This window comes from Trichomycterus rosablanca, chromosome 5 (genome assembly GCF_030014385.1).
Source record: "Trichomycterus rosablanca isolate fTriRos1 chromosome 5, fTriRos1.hap1, whole genome shotgun sequence".
In the NCBI taxonomy this organism is placed as follows: Eukaryota; Metazoa; Chordata; class Actinopteri; order Siluriformes; family Trichomycteridae; genus Trichomycterus; species Trichomycterus rosablanca.
Genome location: NC_085992.1, coordinates 46,944,625 through 46,960,067, shown reverse-complemented (window position 1 = coordinate 46,960,067; position 15,443 = coordinate 46,944,625). Strand labels below are relative to the sequence as shown.

Here is a 15,443-nt window from a genome sequence, read left to right as displayed (position 1 = left end):
TCGAGTTTCAAATATTTCAAGTTTAGGGGGCGTCAAGTCACAAGGTACCACTGTATCACCGATTCACATCACTTGAACGTCTTTGTACTGTGGGAGGAAACCGGAGCTCCCAGAGGAAACCCACACAGACACGGGGAGAACATGCAAACTCCACACAGAAAGGACCCAGATTGCTCTATCTGGGAATCAAACCCAGGACCCTTTGCACTGAGGCAATATACGTATATACCCACTGAGCCACCGTGCCACCTAAAAGAACTGTACTAAGTGTTTTTAGAAACCAATCGTCATTTAAGCTATTTATAAACTGGATCTACTTCAGTGACCCCAGCATTCTGGTCTGGATCACACACAGCTCATCACACACTCATGCATTTACCTCCTCACTTGTATGTAGGGGCATTTTAGAGCCAGTTCACCTACTTGCATGCTTTTAAGCGTTGGCAAAAAGTCCAGAGGGAACCAAATGTAAAACTGTAACTCTAATAACAGCTGCTGTGACATAGAATACAAGAAAAGTGATGGAAATTATTATTATTATTATTATTATTATTATAAAAGTACCCAAACACATCTTCAGCCCGGAGCAGAGAGAGTGGACAGAAAACTCAAGTGTATAAGATTGGAGTGTCTGTACATCTAGGGAGAATGCACCAGTGGGATATATACTGTGTATATACAGTATATATATATATATATATACCAATGAGGCATAACATTATGACCACCTTCCTAATATTGTGGGAATCTTTTGCTGCCAAAACAGCCCTAACCCATCAAGGCATTTACTCCACTAGTGTGCTGTGGTAACACCTCAAACTGGTTGTTGTGCTCCTCAAACCATTCCTGAAGCATTTTTGCTTTGTGGCAGGGCGCATCATCCTGCTGAAAGAGGCCACAGCCATCAGGGAATACCGTTTCCATGAAAGGGTGTACATGGTCTGCAACAATGCTTAGGTAGGTGGTACGTGTCACAGTAACATCCACATGGATGGCAGGACCCAAGGTTTCCAAGCAGAACATTGCCCAAAGCATTACACTGCCTTCGACGGCTTGTCTTCTTCCCATAGTGCATCCTGGTGCCATGTGTTCCCCAGGTAAGTGACGCACACGCACCCGGCCATCCATGTGATGTAAAAGAAAACGTGATTCATCAGACCAGGCCACCTTTTTTTATTGCTCCGTGGTCCAGTTCTGATGCTTATGTGCCCATTGTTGGTGCTTTATATTATTATTATTATTATTATTATTATTATTATTATTATTATTATATAAATACTGATATTGCTTTGAGTCTGTGCAGTTCACAAGCAAGAACATTTAGCGTACGTGTGATGGTAAAATACTGGTAGCTACTTGTCAACACAATTAGAATTAATATTAATATCAGTGGGTAGCACTGTCGCCTCACAGCAAGAAGGTCCTGGGTTCAATTCCCTGGTAGAACGGTCCATGTTCTTTTTGTGTGGAGTTTGCATGTTCTCCCCGTGTCTGTGTGGGTTTCCCCTGGGAGCTCCGGTTTCCTCCCACAGCACAAAGACGTGGAGTCAGATTTACTGGAGATGCAAAATTGCCCATGACTGTGTTTGACATTAAACTTGTGAATCCTAATGAATGAATAAATAAAATAAATAAATAAATATTGGAAAAGATCATTACAAGATCATGTCTAGCAAACCAGACATTATAAAAACTATCAAGAGTCTTTAAACAGAAATAAGTAAATAAAAATACCCCATAATTTCAATTTATAATTGTGTTATTTTTCATCACCAGGCATAATGAATGGTGCCAGTCACGCACATCATGTGATCTGTTTATGTAAGTTTAAGCTTTACTGGACACACGTTTGTGGCTGAACCTATACATTCACCATTAATATATGAGAATTGTTGGATATGTTAAAAACCATTAAGCAGGATCAGACAGAAAGTCTGAAGAACGAAGAGCTAATTGTGTATAAGGAACTAGTGCAGGGCAGAATGTGAGAGACCATAGACAGGACTAATCAGCACAGGGGAACAGTTGCCTAGCAGAGAATCAGACACACGAGTTTGAGCCTAGGAATGTGTCTGTTTTAATGATCTGCTATTTAAATTTAGCAACGTGACTAGTTAAGATAGACTTGTGGTTGTATACACCTAACGGTCACTTTATCTGTTCAGCCAATTATGTTGCAGCAGAAACAGTTCTCAATATGACAACCCATGCCTGTATAGTGTGTTTACACTAATCAACTATAACATTAAAACCACCTCCTTGTTTCTACACTCACTGTCCATTTTATCAGCTCCTTTTACCATAAACGAGCACTTTGTAGTTCTACAATTACTGACTGTAGTCCATCTATTTCTTTACATACTTTATTAACCTGCTTTCACCCTGTTCTTCAATGGTCAGGACCCCCACAGGACCACCACAGAGCAGATATTATTTAGGTGGTTGATTCTCAGCACTGCAGTGACACTGACATGGTGGTGGTGTGTTAGTGTGTGTTGTGCTGGTATGAGTGGATCAGAAAGCAGCGTTGCTCGAGTTTTTAAATACCGTGTCCACTCACTGTCCACTCTATTAGACACTCCTACCTAGTTGATCCATCTTGTAGATGTAAAGTCAGAGACGATCGCTCATCTATTGCTGCTGTTTGAGTCGGTCATTTTCTAGACCTTCATCAGTGGTCACAGGACGCTGCCCACGGGGCGCTGTTGGCTGGATATTTTTGGTTGGTGGACTATTCTCAGTCCAGCAGTGACAGTGAGGTGTTTAAAAACTCCATCAGCATTGCTGTGTCTGATCCACTCATACCAGCACAACACACACTAACACACCACCACCATGTCAGTGTCACTGCAGTGCTGAGAATGATCCACCACGTAAATAATACCTGCTCTGTGGTGGTCCTGTGGGGGTCCTGACCATTGAAGAACAGCATGAAAGGGGGCTAACAAAGTATGCAGAGAAACAGATGGACTACAGTCAGTAATTGTAGAACTACAAAGTGCTTCTATATGGTAAGTGGAGCTGATAAAATGGACGGTGATTGTAGAAACAAGGAGGTGGTTTAAATGTTATGGCTGAACTGTATATACACACACCCGTGTTTTTCATGATCTGATCCTCTGTTTCTGCTTAAAATTTGACTCTTTTCTAGACAATACGTTTTAACAATTGATGTGGAAAGAGAGTGGGAACGAAAAATGGGGGAAAGGAGCACAGACTGGGTGTCTAGAGAATAGTCGTGCTCTTTGAAGTGTTAAACAGGCTTGAATAATTTAGCGTGGGCTAAGTATAGCTCTTAAACATCCATTTCCATCTTTCAAACAGCCTCGCTACAGGAAGCTGAGGCCACATCACTCCATCATTGCCTCGTTTATTTCCTCTCGTCTTTATGACTGCTTTTGCCCTCTTTTCTTTGTAAGAGCTTTTTCGGGCTTTAGCTTTGCTATACTCACTTACTACCTCTCTCTCTCTCTTTCTCTCTCTCTCTCTTACGTTCTCTCGATGTGTTTTTGCATCATTATTTGTGTCAACTAAGTTTTCCGTCCTTTTTAGCTTCTGTTTCCACAAAGACTGGATTCATTCATTCATTCATTCACTCTTAGTAACCATCCTATCTCATCAGGGTCCTGGTGGGTTCAGGGTACAATCAGAAATTTATACAAGTCAGTTCATCAATCCAACCCAGTGAAACACGAAGCTATTTAGTATTAATGATCTATCTTCTGCATGCTTTTGCTTTTTAAATATCTTGTTTTTTTTACAGACATACTTTTTTGGTCATCTTTAAGAAGTTTGAGGAACTGTAGAATGCAATAAACTGATACCTGATTTTAAACATTGTCTATCCTTTCAATATATAGCTTGTTGGACATTCTATTTAAAAAACAACTGGTATTAAAATAAATTTACCTCTGTGTGATCTTTTTAAGGACCTTTCCTAAAGTTGAAAGCATGTAATGTCATTTTTTTTTTACCTTTAAATAACTGATTTATTACACCTGTTAGCAAATGTTGTGGCAGAAACACATGAATTAAAAACATTAGTAATGGTTTCCTAATACTTCTGTACTTTTGTTTAATGCTCATAATTTATAATCTACTACAAACCTTGTTTACTACACTAACCCAGATCTCAGCTGTGGTGCGCTAGCATTAACCGAGCACCTATTCTACATACAATAGATGCTTAAAAAGTGAGACAGTGGTGTAATGTAACAGGTAACAGTGTCTGTTCTTTACTTGAGTTTTTACATTTCTGTCAACTTTAACCTTCACTCTATTACATTACCTAAAGAAAATGAATACTTTTACTCCGATACATTTGCTGTATGTAAATCCGTTACTTGTTACTACAAAAAAAAAGAAAAAAAAAAAAAACAGCAAGAAATTTGGTGGTTAAATCAGATAGATAGATAGATAGATAGATAGTTAGATGGATGGATGGATAGATAGATAGATAGATAGATAGATAGATAGATAGATAGATAGATAGATAGATAGATAGATAGATAGATAGATAGATAGATAGATAGATAGATAGACAGACAGATAGATAGATAGATAGATAGATAGATAGACAGATACTTTATTGATCCCGAAGGAAATTAAAGCCCCAGTAGCATAATACAACAAATAATTAACAGTACAAAACAAGACAAAAGCAAACAGAAAAACTAGAACTGAGTATTTCTTGTATTTTACATGAAATGGATAACTGGTAAATGTAATGACTATGCATGAGGTTAAGTTTCAGTGTAAATATTGAATAGTAATTAAATTATTAAATAGTAAAGTGACATGACAATATTGCACAATGAGGTAAGATGGTGTAAGATGTGACTGCAAGCAAGTTAGATCAATGGCTAAGCACATTATGTGCAAGTGCAAACAAGTACACTGGATATACAGTATATTGATTTCCACCCAGTTGATGACATGATGGAAGCAGAAATAGTGACAAGTGTTCCATATTTACAAGAAGAGTTTTCATATGTTGGAGTGAAAGATTGTTCGTATCTGACAAAGTGCTTCTCATGTTTACCCCAAGATACGGAAATATCGGCTTATCAAAACTCACCATCCAACCTCACAAAATACACTGATGTAAGTTAAGAATGATTTACAAAGTAAAGCCGCAGCATCATAGTTTTATTTCTAAGAATTAGCATTAAGATTGTTCAGATATATAGCTAACATTTTCCATTACATTCGAATCACATGTATAACGTTCCACTACATTTTGCTGGAATTAGTTCTGTGCAAAACTCTATGACTTGAATGTACAACCCAAATAAAAAAAAAGCACTCAGTGGGTGTGTTCGAAAACCTAGTGAGCTGCCTTGCTGTCTTACTGCCCACATAGGCAGCTGCCTCAGTAGAGAGGATTCTAATAAGTCATTGACTTATAAGGCAGGTTATTCAAATGCACTACTCAGACAGCAATAACATCAGTTTTCGCTAACTAAGCTAACACAGTTAGCCTCATGCCATTCAAACCAATGGGATGGGGTGGCACAACGCGCTAGAATGTCAACTAACATCTCCCTCAGTGTACCGAAAAAGGTTAATTTCACTGACAAGCCTTTATACAAATTAAGAACCAATGATAATTTATTTACGTTTGAAAATAACTCAGTTCATTTCTCCGCACCGTCCACCAAGTCAGCATCGGAAGCTCCCTCGTTCTGGAGTCAAAATACTGTTGAAATTTTAAGATACCTTACTAGTAAAATGCTGTCTGTGTAGAGAGCGCACTAGCTTATAGAACACACCCAGTGTTTTCTGGTGAAGCCGAATGTGCTGCGACCTTTAACAGGATAAAGAGGTTGATAAAGAAAATCTGTAGACTAATAAACACTAAAACTAACCACCATGCAGACACTTACATCAGACAGCAGTGTTGTGTGTAAAAGCAACAAGTAAAAAAATGCATGAGTTGTGTAAACTAGCAGGACGTACCTGTGTCTGTCCTCCTGGATGTAGAGTCTAAGGAGCTGAACTGGGATGCTGAAGGATAAAATGCACTCGGCCATCTGCTCCCTCACCAGCATCCACTTGTTGTCTGTGGTCTGAAACTTGTATACCTTATACACCGGGTTCTTAAAAACTGCAACACAGAAACACAAGAGTGTCATTATTAAATATCATTTACATGATAAGCCCAAAAGTCAAAAAGTGGATACATGAGCTTGTTGGAGTTGACATTTCAGAACACTCCCCGCCATTGTAGAAATAACAGCATTACTATCTTTCTGGTAAAGGTGGCTGCACAAGTGATAGAAAAATACTCTGGGTGTTTTACATGTAGGACTCCATAAACCCCATTTCCAAAATAGGTTTGTAAAATGAGATTAAAAAAAAATTGATTTTTGAAAATCTTTATTTAACTGATTAAAGTAAAAGAAAAGATTTCATTTGTATTCCAACTGATCAGTTTCATTTAAAATATATATATACTGTATATATACTGTATACAGTGTATCACAAAAGTGAGTACACCCCTCACATTTCTGCAGATATTTAAGTATATCTTTTCATGGGACAACACTGACAAAATGACACTTTGACACAATGAAAAGTAGTCTGTGTGCAGCTTATATAACAGTGTAAATTTATTCTTCCCTCAAAATAACTCAATATACAGCCATTAATGTCTAAACCACCGGCAACAAAAGTGAGTACACCCCTAAGAGACTACACCCCTAAATGTCCAAATTGAGCACTGCTTGTCATTTTCCCTCCAAAATTTCATGTGATTTGTTAGTGTTACTAGGTCTCAGGTGTGCATAGGGAGCAGGTGTGTTCAATTTAGTAGTACAGCTCTCACACTCTCTCATACTGGTCACTAAAAGTTCCAACATGGCACCTCATGGCAAAGAACTCTCTGAGGATCTTAAAAGACGAATTGTTGCGCTACATGAAGATGGCCAAGGCTACAAGAAGATTGCCAACACCCTGAAACTGAGCTGCAGCACAGTGGCCAAGATCATCCAGCGTTTTAAAAGAGCAGGGTCCACTCAGAACAGACCTCGCGTTGGTCGTCCAAAGAAGCTGAGTGCACGTGCTCAGCGTCACATCCAACTGCTGTCTTTGAAAGATAGGCGCAGGAGTGCTGTCAGCATTGCTGCAGAGATTGAAAAGGTGGGGGGTCAGCCTGTCAGTGCTCAGACCATACGCCGCACACTACATCAAATTGGTCTGCATGGCTGTCACCCCAGAAGGAAGCCTCTTCTGAAGTCTCTACACAAGAAAGCCCGCAAACAGTTTGCTGAAGACATGTCAACAAAGGACATGGATTACTGGAACCATGTCCTATGGTCTGATGAGACCAAGATCAATTTGTTTGGTTCAGACGGTCTCAAGCATGTGTGGCGGCAATCAGGTGAGGAGTACAAAGATAAGTGTGTCATGCCTACAGTCAAGCATGGTGGTGGGAATGCCATGGTCTGGGGCTGCATGAGTGCAGCAGGTGTTGGGGAGTTACATTTCATTGAGGGACACATGAACTCCAATATGTACTGTGAAATACTGAAGCAGAGCATGATCCCCTCCCTCCGGAAACTGGGTCGCAGGGCAGTGTTCCAGCATGATAATGACCCCAAACACGCCTCTAAGACGACCACTGCTTTATTGAAGAGGCTGAGGGTAAAGGTGATGGACTGGCCAAGCATGTCTCCAGACCTAAACCCAATAGAACATCTTTGGGGCATCCTCAAGCGGAAGGTGGAGGAGCGCAAAGTCTCGAATATCCGCCAGCTCCGTGATGTCGTCATGGAGGAGTGGAAAAGCATTCCAGTGGCAACCTGTGAAGCTCTGGTAAACTCCATGCCCAGGAGAGTTAAGGCAGTTCTGGGAAATAATGGTGGCCACACAAAATATTGACACTTCAGGAACTTTCACTAAGGGGTGTACTCACTTTTGTTGCCGGTGGTTTAGACATTAATGGCTGTATATTGAGTTATTTTGAGGGAAGAATAAATTTACACTGTTATATAAGCTGCACACAGACTACTTTTCATTGTGTCAAAGTGTCATTTTGTCAGTGTTGTCCCATGAAAAGATATACTTCAATATCTGCAGAAATGTGAGGGGTGTACTCACTTTTGTGATACACTGTATATACAGTACAGGCCAAAAGTTTGGACACACCAGCCAAAAGTTTGGACACACCTTCTCTTCAATGTTTTTTCTTGATTATTTTTATTTTCTACATTGTAGATTAATACTGAAGACATCCAAACTATGAAGAATTATGTAGTGAACCAAAAAGTGTTAAACAAACCAGAATATGTTTTATATTTTACCAACTCTACCTCTGCACAACCCAACTGATGGTCTCAAACACATTAAAAAAGCAACAAATTCCAAAAATTCACTCTAGACAAGGCACAAACATTCATTGAAAACCATTCCAGGTGGAAACCTAATAAAGCTGGTTGAGAAAATTTCAAAGAGTGTGCAAATCTGTCATTAAAGCAAAAGATGGCTACTTTGAAGAATCTAAAATATAAAACATATTCTGGTTTGTTTAACACTTTTTTGTTTACTACATAATTCCATATGTGTTCCTTCATAGTTTGGATGTCTTTAGTATTAATCTACAATGTAGAAAATGTAAAAAAAATTAAGAAAAACCACAGGAATGAGAAGGTGTGTCCAAACTTTTGGCCTGTACTGTATATATATATTTTTATTTTTATTTTTTTCTTTATGCATTTTCTCCCCTTCTTCTCCCTTTTTTAGTGCGTCCAATTGCCCAATTGCGTCATGCTTCCTCTCCACCAATGCCGATCCCTGCTCTGACTGAGGAGAACGAAGCTAACCCACGCCCCCTTCCGACACATGGGCCGTATGCATCTTATCACCTGCACTTTGACGAGTGCAGTGCAGCTCAGCGTTGTGTACGGAGAGGACACACCCTAAGAGCACTCTTTTCTTATCTCTGTGCAGGTGCCATCAATCAGCCAGCAGAGGTCATAATTGCACCAGTCATGAGAGAGAGACCCCATCCAGCTTAGTCCCACCCATATCTGAACAACAGGCCAATCGTTGTTCATGTGGCCGCTCAGCCTTAGCCGGTAGGCAGAGCTGAGATTTCGAGATCCCAACTCTGGTTCCAGCGTGTGTTTTTACTGCTGCACCACCTGAGTGGCCAGTTTCATTATATTTTAACACCTGTGTCCCATCACCTTTTTAATTCCTTTCCTTTAGCATTTTCCCTCAATTTCCGTCCCTATTTAGTCATATCCAGTTACACGATTGCATTTCGCTTCCTCTCTATTGATGTTGACCTCCACTCTGACCGAGGAGAGTCGTGACTAACACACGTTCCCTCCGACACATGTGCAGTAGCCGACTGCATCTTTTCACCTGCACAAGGTGAGTTTATATGTGAATCAGACTCACGCACGGAGAGTCACACACTGATCTTCATTATCCCCCGTCTCTGTGCAGGCACCATCAATCAACCAGCAGAGGTCATAATTGCATCAGTTAAGAGGAATCGCCTCCGGCACCCTCCCTGGTACAATAAGCAAATCATTGTTCGTGTAGGCACCCAGCCTGTCAGGTGGTAGAGCTGAGATTCGAACCGACAAGTTCAAGAAGTCAGCTCTGGTGTGCTAGAGTGTTTTACCGCTGCGCCACCTGAGTGTCTTTCACCTTTTTAATGTATAGGACTTTTTAATGGTTTGGAAACTAAGGTCACTAATAGTTGCAGTTGTGCAAGTGGAATGTTTGCCCATTCTTGCAAAACACAGTGAAGTTGATCAGTGAAAACATTGTAAATATTTTCCTTTTACTTTTATCACTAAATAAATATTCAAGATAATTAACTAATTATGTTTATTGTATTTTAAACAATGTCCCAACCTTTTCTGGAGATGAGGTTTGTACATCTGACTAATGCAAAGATCCAATGAATTAAAAAAACCCCAGTCAGTTACCAAATGTGAGAATTAAACCCAAGTACCCAAGATGCAAGCAACCGTTTGTGTACCGTACATGTAAATATCTGCCTCTTCACCTGGAGAAGCTATAAAGCCACACGGTACAAACACACGGCTTTCTGCAAACATCTGGAATGCTACCACTCCAGTAGAGCACACCTCCTCATGAACCAACACATCGATACGCTGCCTGGCTGCTAACGGCCCGTTTCCATCCTCCGTGTGCTTCCTAACACTGCACAGTCACATTAAGATGTGTTTACACTCAAATCAGCTTTACTGGCTCAGAGCAGAAGATGGAAGTACAGTGTGAATGTGGCCAAACGACAGAGCTTAAGAGGAAATAGAAAAGTTCTTATCAGTCCTGCAGCAGGCAGCATGTTTACTGCAACATTTATAACATCAGGAACATCGGTCCAATCTGTTATATTCACGTCTCATAGAGCCAGAGCATAGTCTGGTTCTGACAGCTGCAGCTCATAGCAAGATTTGGGGTCTGTCTGAATATGTAGTGGCTCTCTACAAGGACGACATTTTACGTCATCCTGCGTTCACTCCCAGGAAGAAGCTACCTAATACTTATATGTAGGGCCCTACTAAATTCATAGGAAAATGTGTTTAATTTCATGGACATTGTTTGTCAAAAATCACAACGTTTAATCACAATTTTAACTTATTTTTAAAGAAAAGTGCTACATTTTATGGCAGTCATTAAACTACACCCATAAATCGAATGATTAAATAGAATGAATGAATAAATTAAAGCTTCAATACACAGCACAGCCGATCTTAACAGTTTTTCATAAAATTATGAACAGGAGATGGGGAAAAACTAAATTCGGGCTAATTTTATTTTACTGAATGCTCAGAAAACAGAGTTCCTAATTACTGGTGCAAAGTCTACTGTCTACTCTCTAACTCTGTTCTTTCCATAAATTCTTTACTCCCTCTATAACTTCTTTACTCCCTCTACACCCACGACTGTACACCAACCCACAGCACAAATTCAATCGTCAAGTTTGCAGATGACACCACTGTAATTGGATTACTACAGAATGGAGATGAGTCTGCCTACAGGGAAGAAGTCCTCAAACTGTCTGAATGGTGCTCCATCAACAACCTGGCACTCAACACCTCTAAAACAAAAGAGATGGTCATCTGCTTCAGGAGACAGAGAGAGGAACCTACTCCCTTATACATCGGAGGAAACACAGTAGAGAGTGTCTAACTTCAAATTCCTAGGCACACACACCTCACATGGACCACCAACACCACCTCTTTAGTGAAAAAAGCACAGAAGCGACTCTACTTTTTAAGCACACTTAGAAAAGCCAACCTGTCCAAGCAGCTATTGGTGTCCTTCTATCGCAGCACTGTGGAAAGCATACTCACCCATGGCATTCTGGTGTGGTATGCCAGCTGCTCTGAGGCTGACAAGAAGGCTCTTCAGAGGGTCATCAAATCAGCTCAGAGAACCATCAACACTGAGCTGCCTTCACTAGAGAACATTTACAGAACCCGATGTCTGCGTCGGGCCACAAACATCATTAAGGACTCATCCCACCTTTGTTGCAACCTGTTCTCCTTGTTGCCCTCTGGTAGGCGCTATAGGAGTATCAAGGCCCGTACTTCCAGACTCCTGAAAAGCTTTTACTCCTCTGCCATAAAAACACTAAACTATCAAACTTTACGTTAGGAAATAATGTGCAATTTATAGGGACTGTGCAATAACCTTCTTTTTTTTTTCTGTAAAGTTCTTTAAACCACACGTTTATTTTTGTATCTAGATGTGTATATGTTTATTTTGTAAATACATGTGTCTATATATGTCTGTGTGTACATACATGTACCGTGAAGGAGATGCTCAAAAAATTTCGTTGTGCACTGTGCAATGACAATAAAGGCATTCTATTCTATTCTATTCTATTCTATTCTATTCTATTCTATTCTATTCTAAATTACATCATAATCACACCCTCAGTTGCTGTCCGCAATCTTGGTGTTCTGTTCGATCCCCTTCTGTGTTTTGAACCGCACATAAAATCTCTATCCAGGTCTGCATTCTTCCATCTCCGCAACATTGCTCGCATCCGCCCTCTACTGTCCTCTACGGCAGCTGAGACGCTGGTCCATGCTTTTGCAACCTCTCGGCTGGACTATTGCAATTCTCTGCTCCATGGGCTTCCCTCCAAATCAATACGCCCCTTGCAAATAGTCCAGAATTCTGCTGCACGGATCCCATACAAAGAAGTCTGATCACATCACCCCAATCCTGGAGCAGCTTCACTGGCTGCCCATTACCATACGCATACAGTACAAAATCTTACTTCTCACCTATAAGGCACTCCATGGTTTGGGTCCTGTTTATCTTTCAGACCTCCTAAAATTCTACAATCCCTCCCGTAACCTAAGGTCATCAGATGCTCCTAGTGGTTCCCAGGTTCAGACTGAGCACCATGGGTGCCCGATCTTTCAGTGTTGCTGCCCCTTCGGTTTGGAACTCTCTTCCATCCTCGCTACATTCTACTACTTCTCTATCTAAATTCAAAACCTTACTAAAACCCATCTCTTTTCTCTGCACTCTTCCCCTTCCTCCCCTGCTAGTTCGGTGTGATTGTTATTTTTGTATGTAAAGCGACCTTGGGTTTTGTGAAAGGCGCTACTTAAGTGTAACTTATTATTATTATTAAATTATTTGGGAATCTTGCATTGAAAAATGTTCTTTTTAAACTAATTGGCAATTCTCTTTTGAAGTTGGTGAGCCATGACCTATCTTTGCTTCTTTTATAACCAAACATGATTCCTTCATCTGTTACCATTTCACCTGGTTATTGTGAAACACTGTAACTTGAGTATTACTTATACTTTCCACACTTATTTTGCCTTTTTTTTTGGAGTTATTGCAAGAATCAAATTCTAAATAATACAATTAAACGGATCAATTAAAACACTTACAAATGAATAAATTGAGGCTACAATACACAGCACAGCCGACCTTAACGGTTGAATATAAACCTAGAACATTTAGTGACGGTGTGAGGCTTCATTTTCTGTCTTAAGGGACAGTGGTAGCCTAGTGGGTAGAGCTTTGGGCTATCAACCGGAAGATTGTCGGTTCAAATCCAGGCTCTGCTAAGCATCCACTGTTGGGTCCTTGAGCAAGGCCCTCAACCCTGTCTGCTCCAGGGGCGCCGTACGATGGCTGACCCTGCGCTCTGTCCCCAGCTTCCAAACAAGCTGGGATATGCGAAGAAAGAATTTCATTGTACTGTACAGCTGTATATGTATATATGACAAATAAAGTATCTTCTTCTTCTTGAAGACAAAAATACTCGTCATGCTTTGACACTCCTTCCTCTGCATCCACAGAATTGGTTGGGAATTTTCCAAACTCAGTTACCCAAGTCGTGTTTTTAGCTGCTTTAGATTTCAACATCTTGGACATTTTGACTAAGCGATTGCTAACTGAATTGCCGTAGGATTGCTAAAACTGCCTCATAGTGCAAATTAACCAGTAAACGTGAGGCACTTGAATGCTACGTAAATGAACAATGTTAAATCGCTAAACACAAACCTTACAAACATTTTACATTTTACAGCAAATTGCATATTACACAGGAAAAAGCTTATTTCATGATTTGTAACAAGACATTATTACAGATTTATTTATTTTTTGCTAGTTATAACTTTTAGTTCAATTTAATTTTGTATATGTATGATTTGTGTTAATCATATTTATTTAAATTATTCTCCAGGCCACCCAAGGAGTATGGGGGTCCCTGCTGAGTCTGGTTCCTCTCAAGGTTTCTTCCTGTAATTTTAAGGGACTTTCTTTTCTTGCCACTGTCGCCCTCGGCTTGCTCAAAAGGGGTTTTTGGTCAGTTGGTCCTGGATTCTGTAAAGTTGCTTTGAGACAATGTCTATTGTAAAAAGCACTATACAAATAAATTTTACTTGGGGTGATTTTCATTGCTGTGAATTATGTAGAGCCTTAAATATGTGCCTTAAAATGCTCCTACTAAGATGCCTTATTGTGACATATTCTGTCTTAATATTAAAGAAGCACTGTGTTTGATAGGTTTGATCTTCACTCATCACTTTTGGTGACTGTAATGTAAATGAAAGATTTTATGTTCTCCCTGTCTCTATGTTGGTTGTCTTTCCACCTCCAAAACATGCAGAAGGTAAACAGGCTGCTGTAAACTGCCCCTGTAAGAAAGTAAGTCTACTTAGAGTCCAAGGCGTATCCCTGCCATGCATGATAATCACAGATAGCTGAAATTGGGTTGAAAACACAAAGCCATGAACCAAATTTCATTCTCATTCAGGCCCCTGATTAATTTCTTGTGTCCCTCAAAGACGTGAACCTGAAAAAGGAAAATGACTGTACGTATATAAAAGGCTGGTGTGGTTCCAGAGACAGAGTTCTAACCGCCTTTGGAGTACAGGAGAGCAGAAACTCTCTTATCCACTGATACATTGGTTTGAGTGGAGGATTAACCCCATAACCCCACCGCCGTTTGCCTGCTAATCCCACAGCCAATCAGACGAAAGCATGCTCCCCTCCAGCAGCTCTTAAGGAAATGAATCTGCACTGCGATGGCACGTCGGCTCCCGTGTGTGTCGCACGTAGAGATAATGAATAATGTGCGTGTGGACGGGGAGGATAAATGATATTAGTCCATCTCGGTCGGACAGCAGGGAGCTCGGTGTTTTGACGCAAGCAGCTGGGCGCCTGAAACGCGCACCCGCCTACTGGTGTTTAATTGCTCTCATTCAACGACACCGTAGTGACATACTGACAGCTATGAATGGCTATAAATGTGTCTCGCGTACATACACAGTTCAACACAGTACAGTGTGCAGAACGAAAACAGTGTGCAGAACGAGAACAGTGTGCAGAACAAAAACAGCGTGCAGTACACGTTACTTGCCGTGAACAATTTGTGATTACAGGGTAGAACAGACCACACGTAATCAGACTATTTATTAATCACTGACACAATCAGACTGCATCATCACAGAATCAGGTCACCACAACAGATCCAGTCTGCATACCAGTATCTTAACCAGTCAAATTTGTTTTCATATGCTAGCTGCCCCTACTGATGCCACCCTTTTATTTTTATCTGGGCTTGGGACCAGCACTTAGAGCGCACTTACAAGTGCACCTCCCAATAGCTAGGCTTTTTCAGCAACACCCTCCTCCTCTGACACTAGCCAATCATGGGGGGCTGGAGCCTATCCCAGCTTTTCAATGGTTGCAAGGCACACAGTAACACCCTGGACGGGGCACAAGTCCATCGCAGGGCAGACACACATACCCACACACACATACCCACACACACACAAACACACACACCCATTCACCTATAGGATAATTCAGTGTCTCCAATTAACCTTGACTGCATGTTTTTGGACTGTGGGAGGACAGCGGAGGTCCCGGAGGAAACCCACGCAGACACGGGGAGAACATGCAAACTCCACACAGAAAGG

The 15,443-nt window shown here is 40.7% G+C and overlaps 1 protein-coding gene across 3 annotated transcripts in view; it reads right to left on the bottom strand.

Annotated features, from left to right (window-relative positions):
• Nucleotides 1-15,443, bottom strand: part of inpp4b (inositol polyphosphate-4-phosphatase type II B) — a 422,536-nt gene that overhangs the window by 123,151 nt on the left and 283,942 nt on the right. For all 3 annotated transcript variants that reach the window (XM_062996233.1, XM_062996234.1, XM_062996232.1), the window contains one exon: nt 5,959-6,106. In XM_062996233.1, coding sequence (XP_062852303.1) covers nt 5,959-6,106 — 148 coding nt within the window. The remainder of the gene's footprint in view (nt 1-5,958; nt 6,107-15,443) is intronic.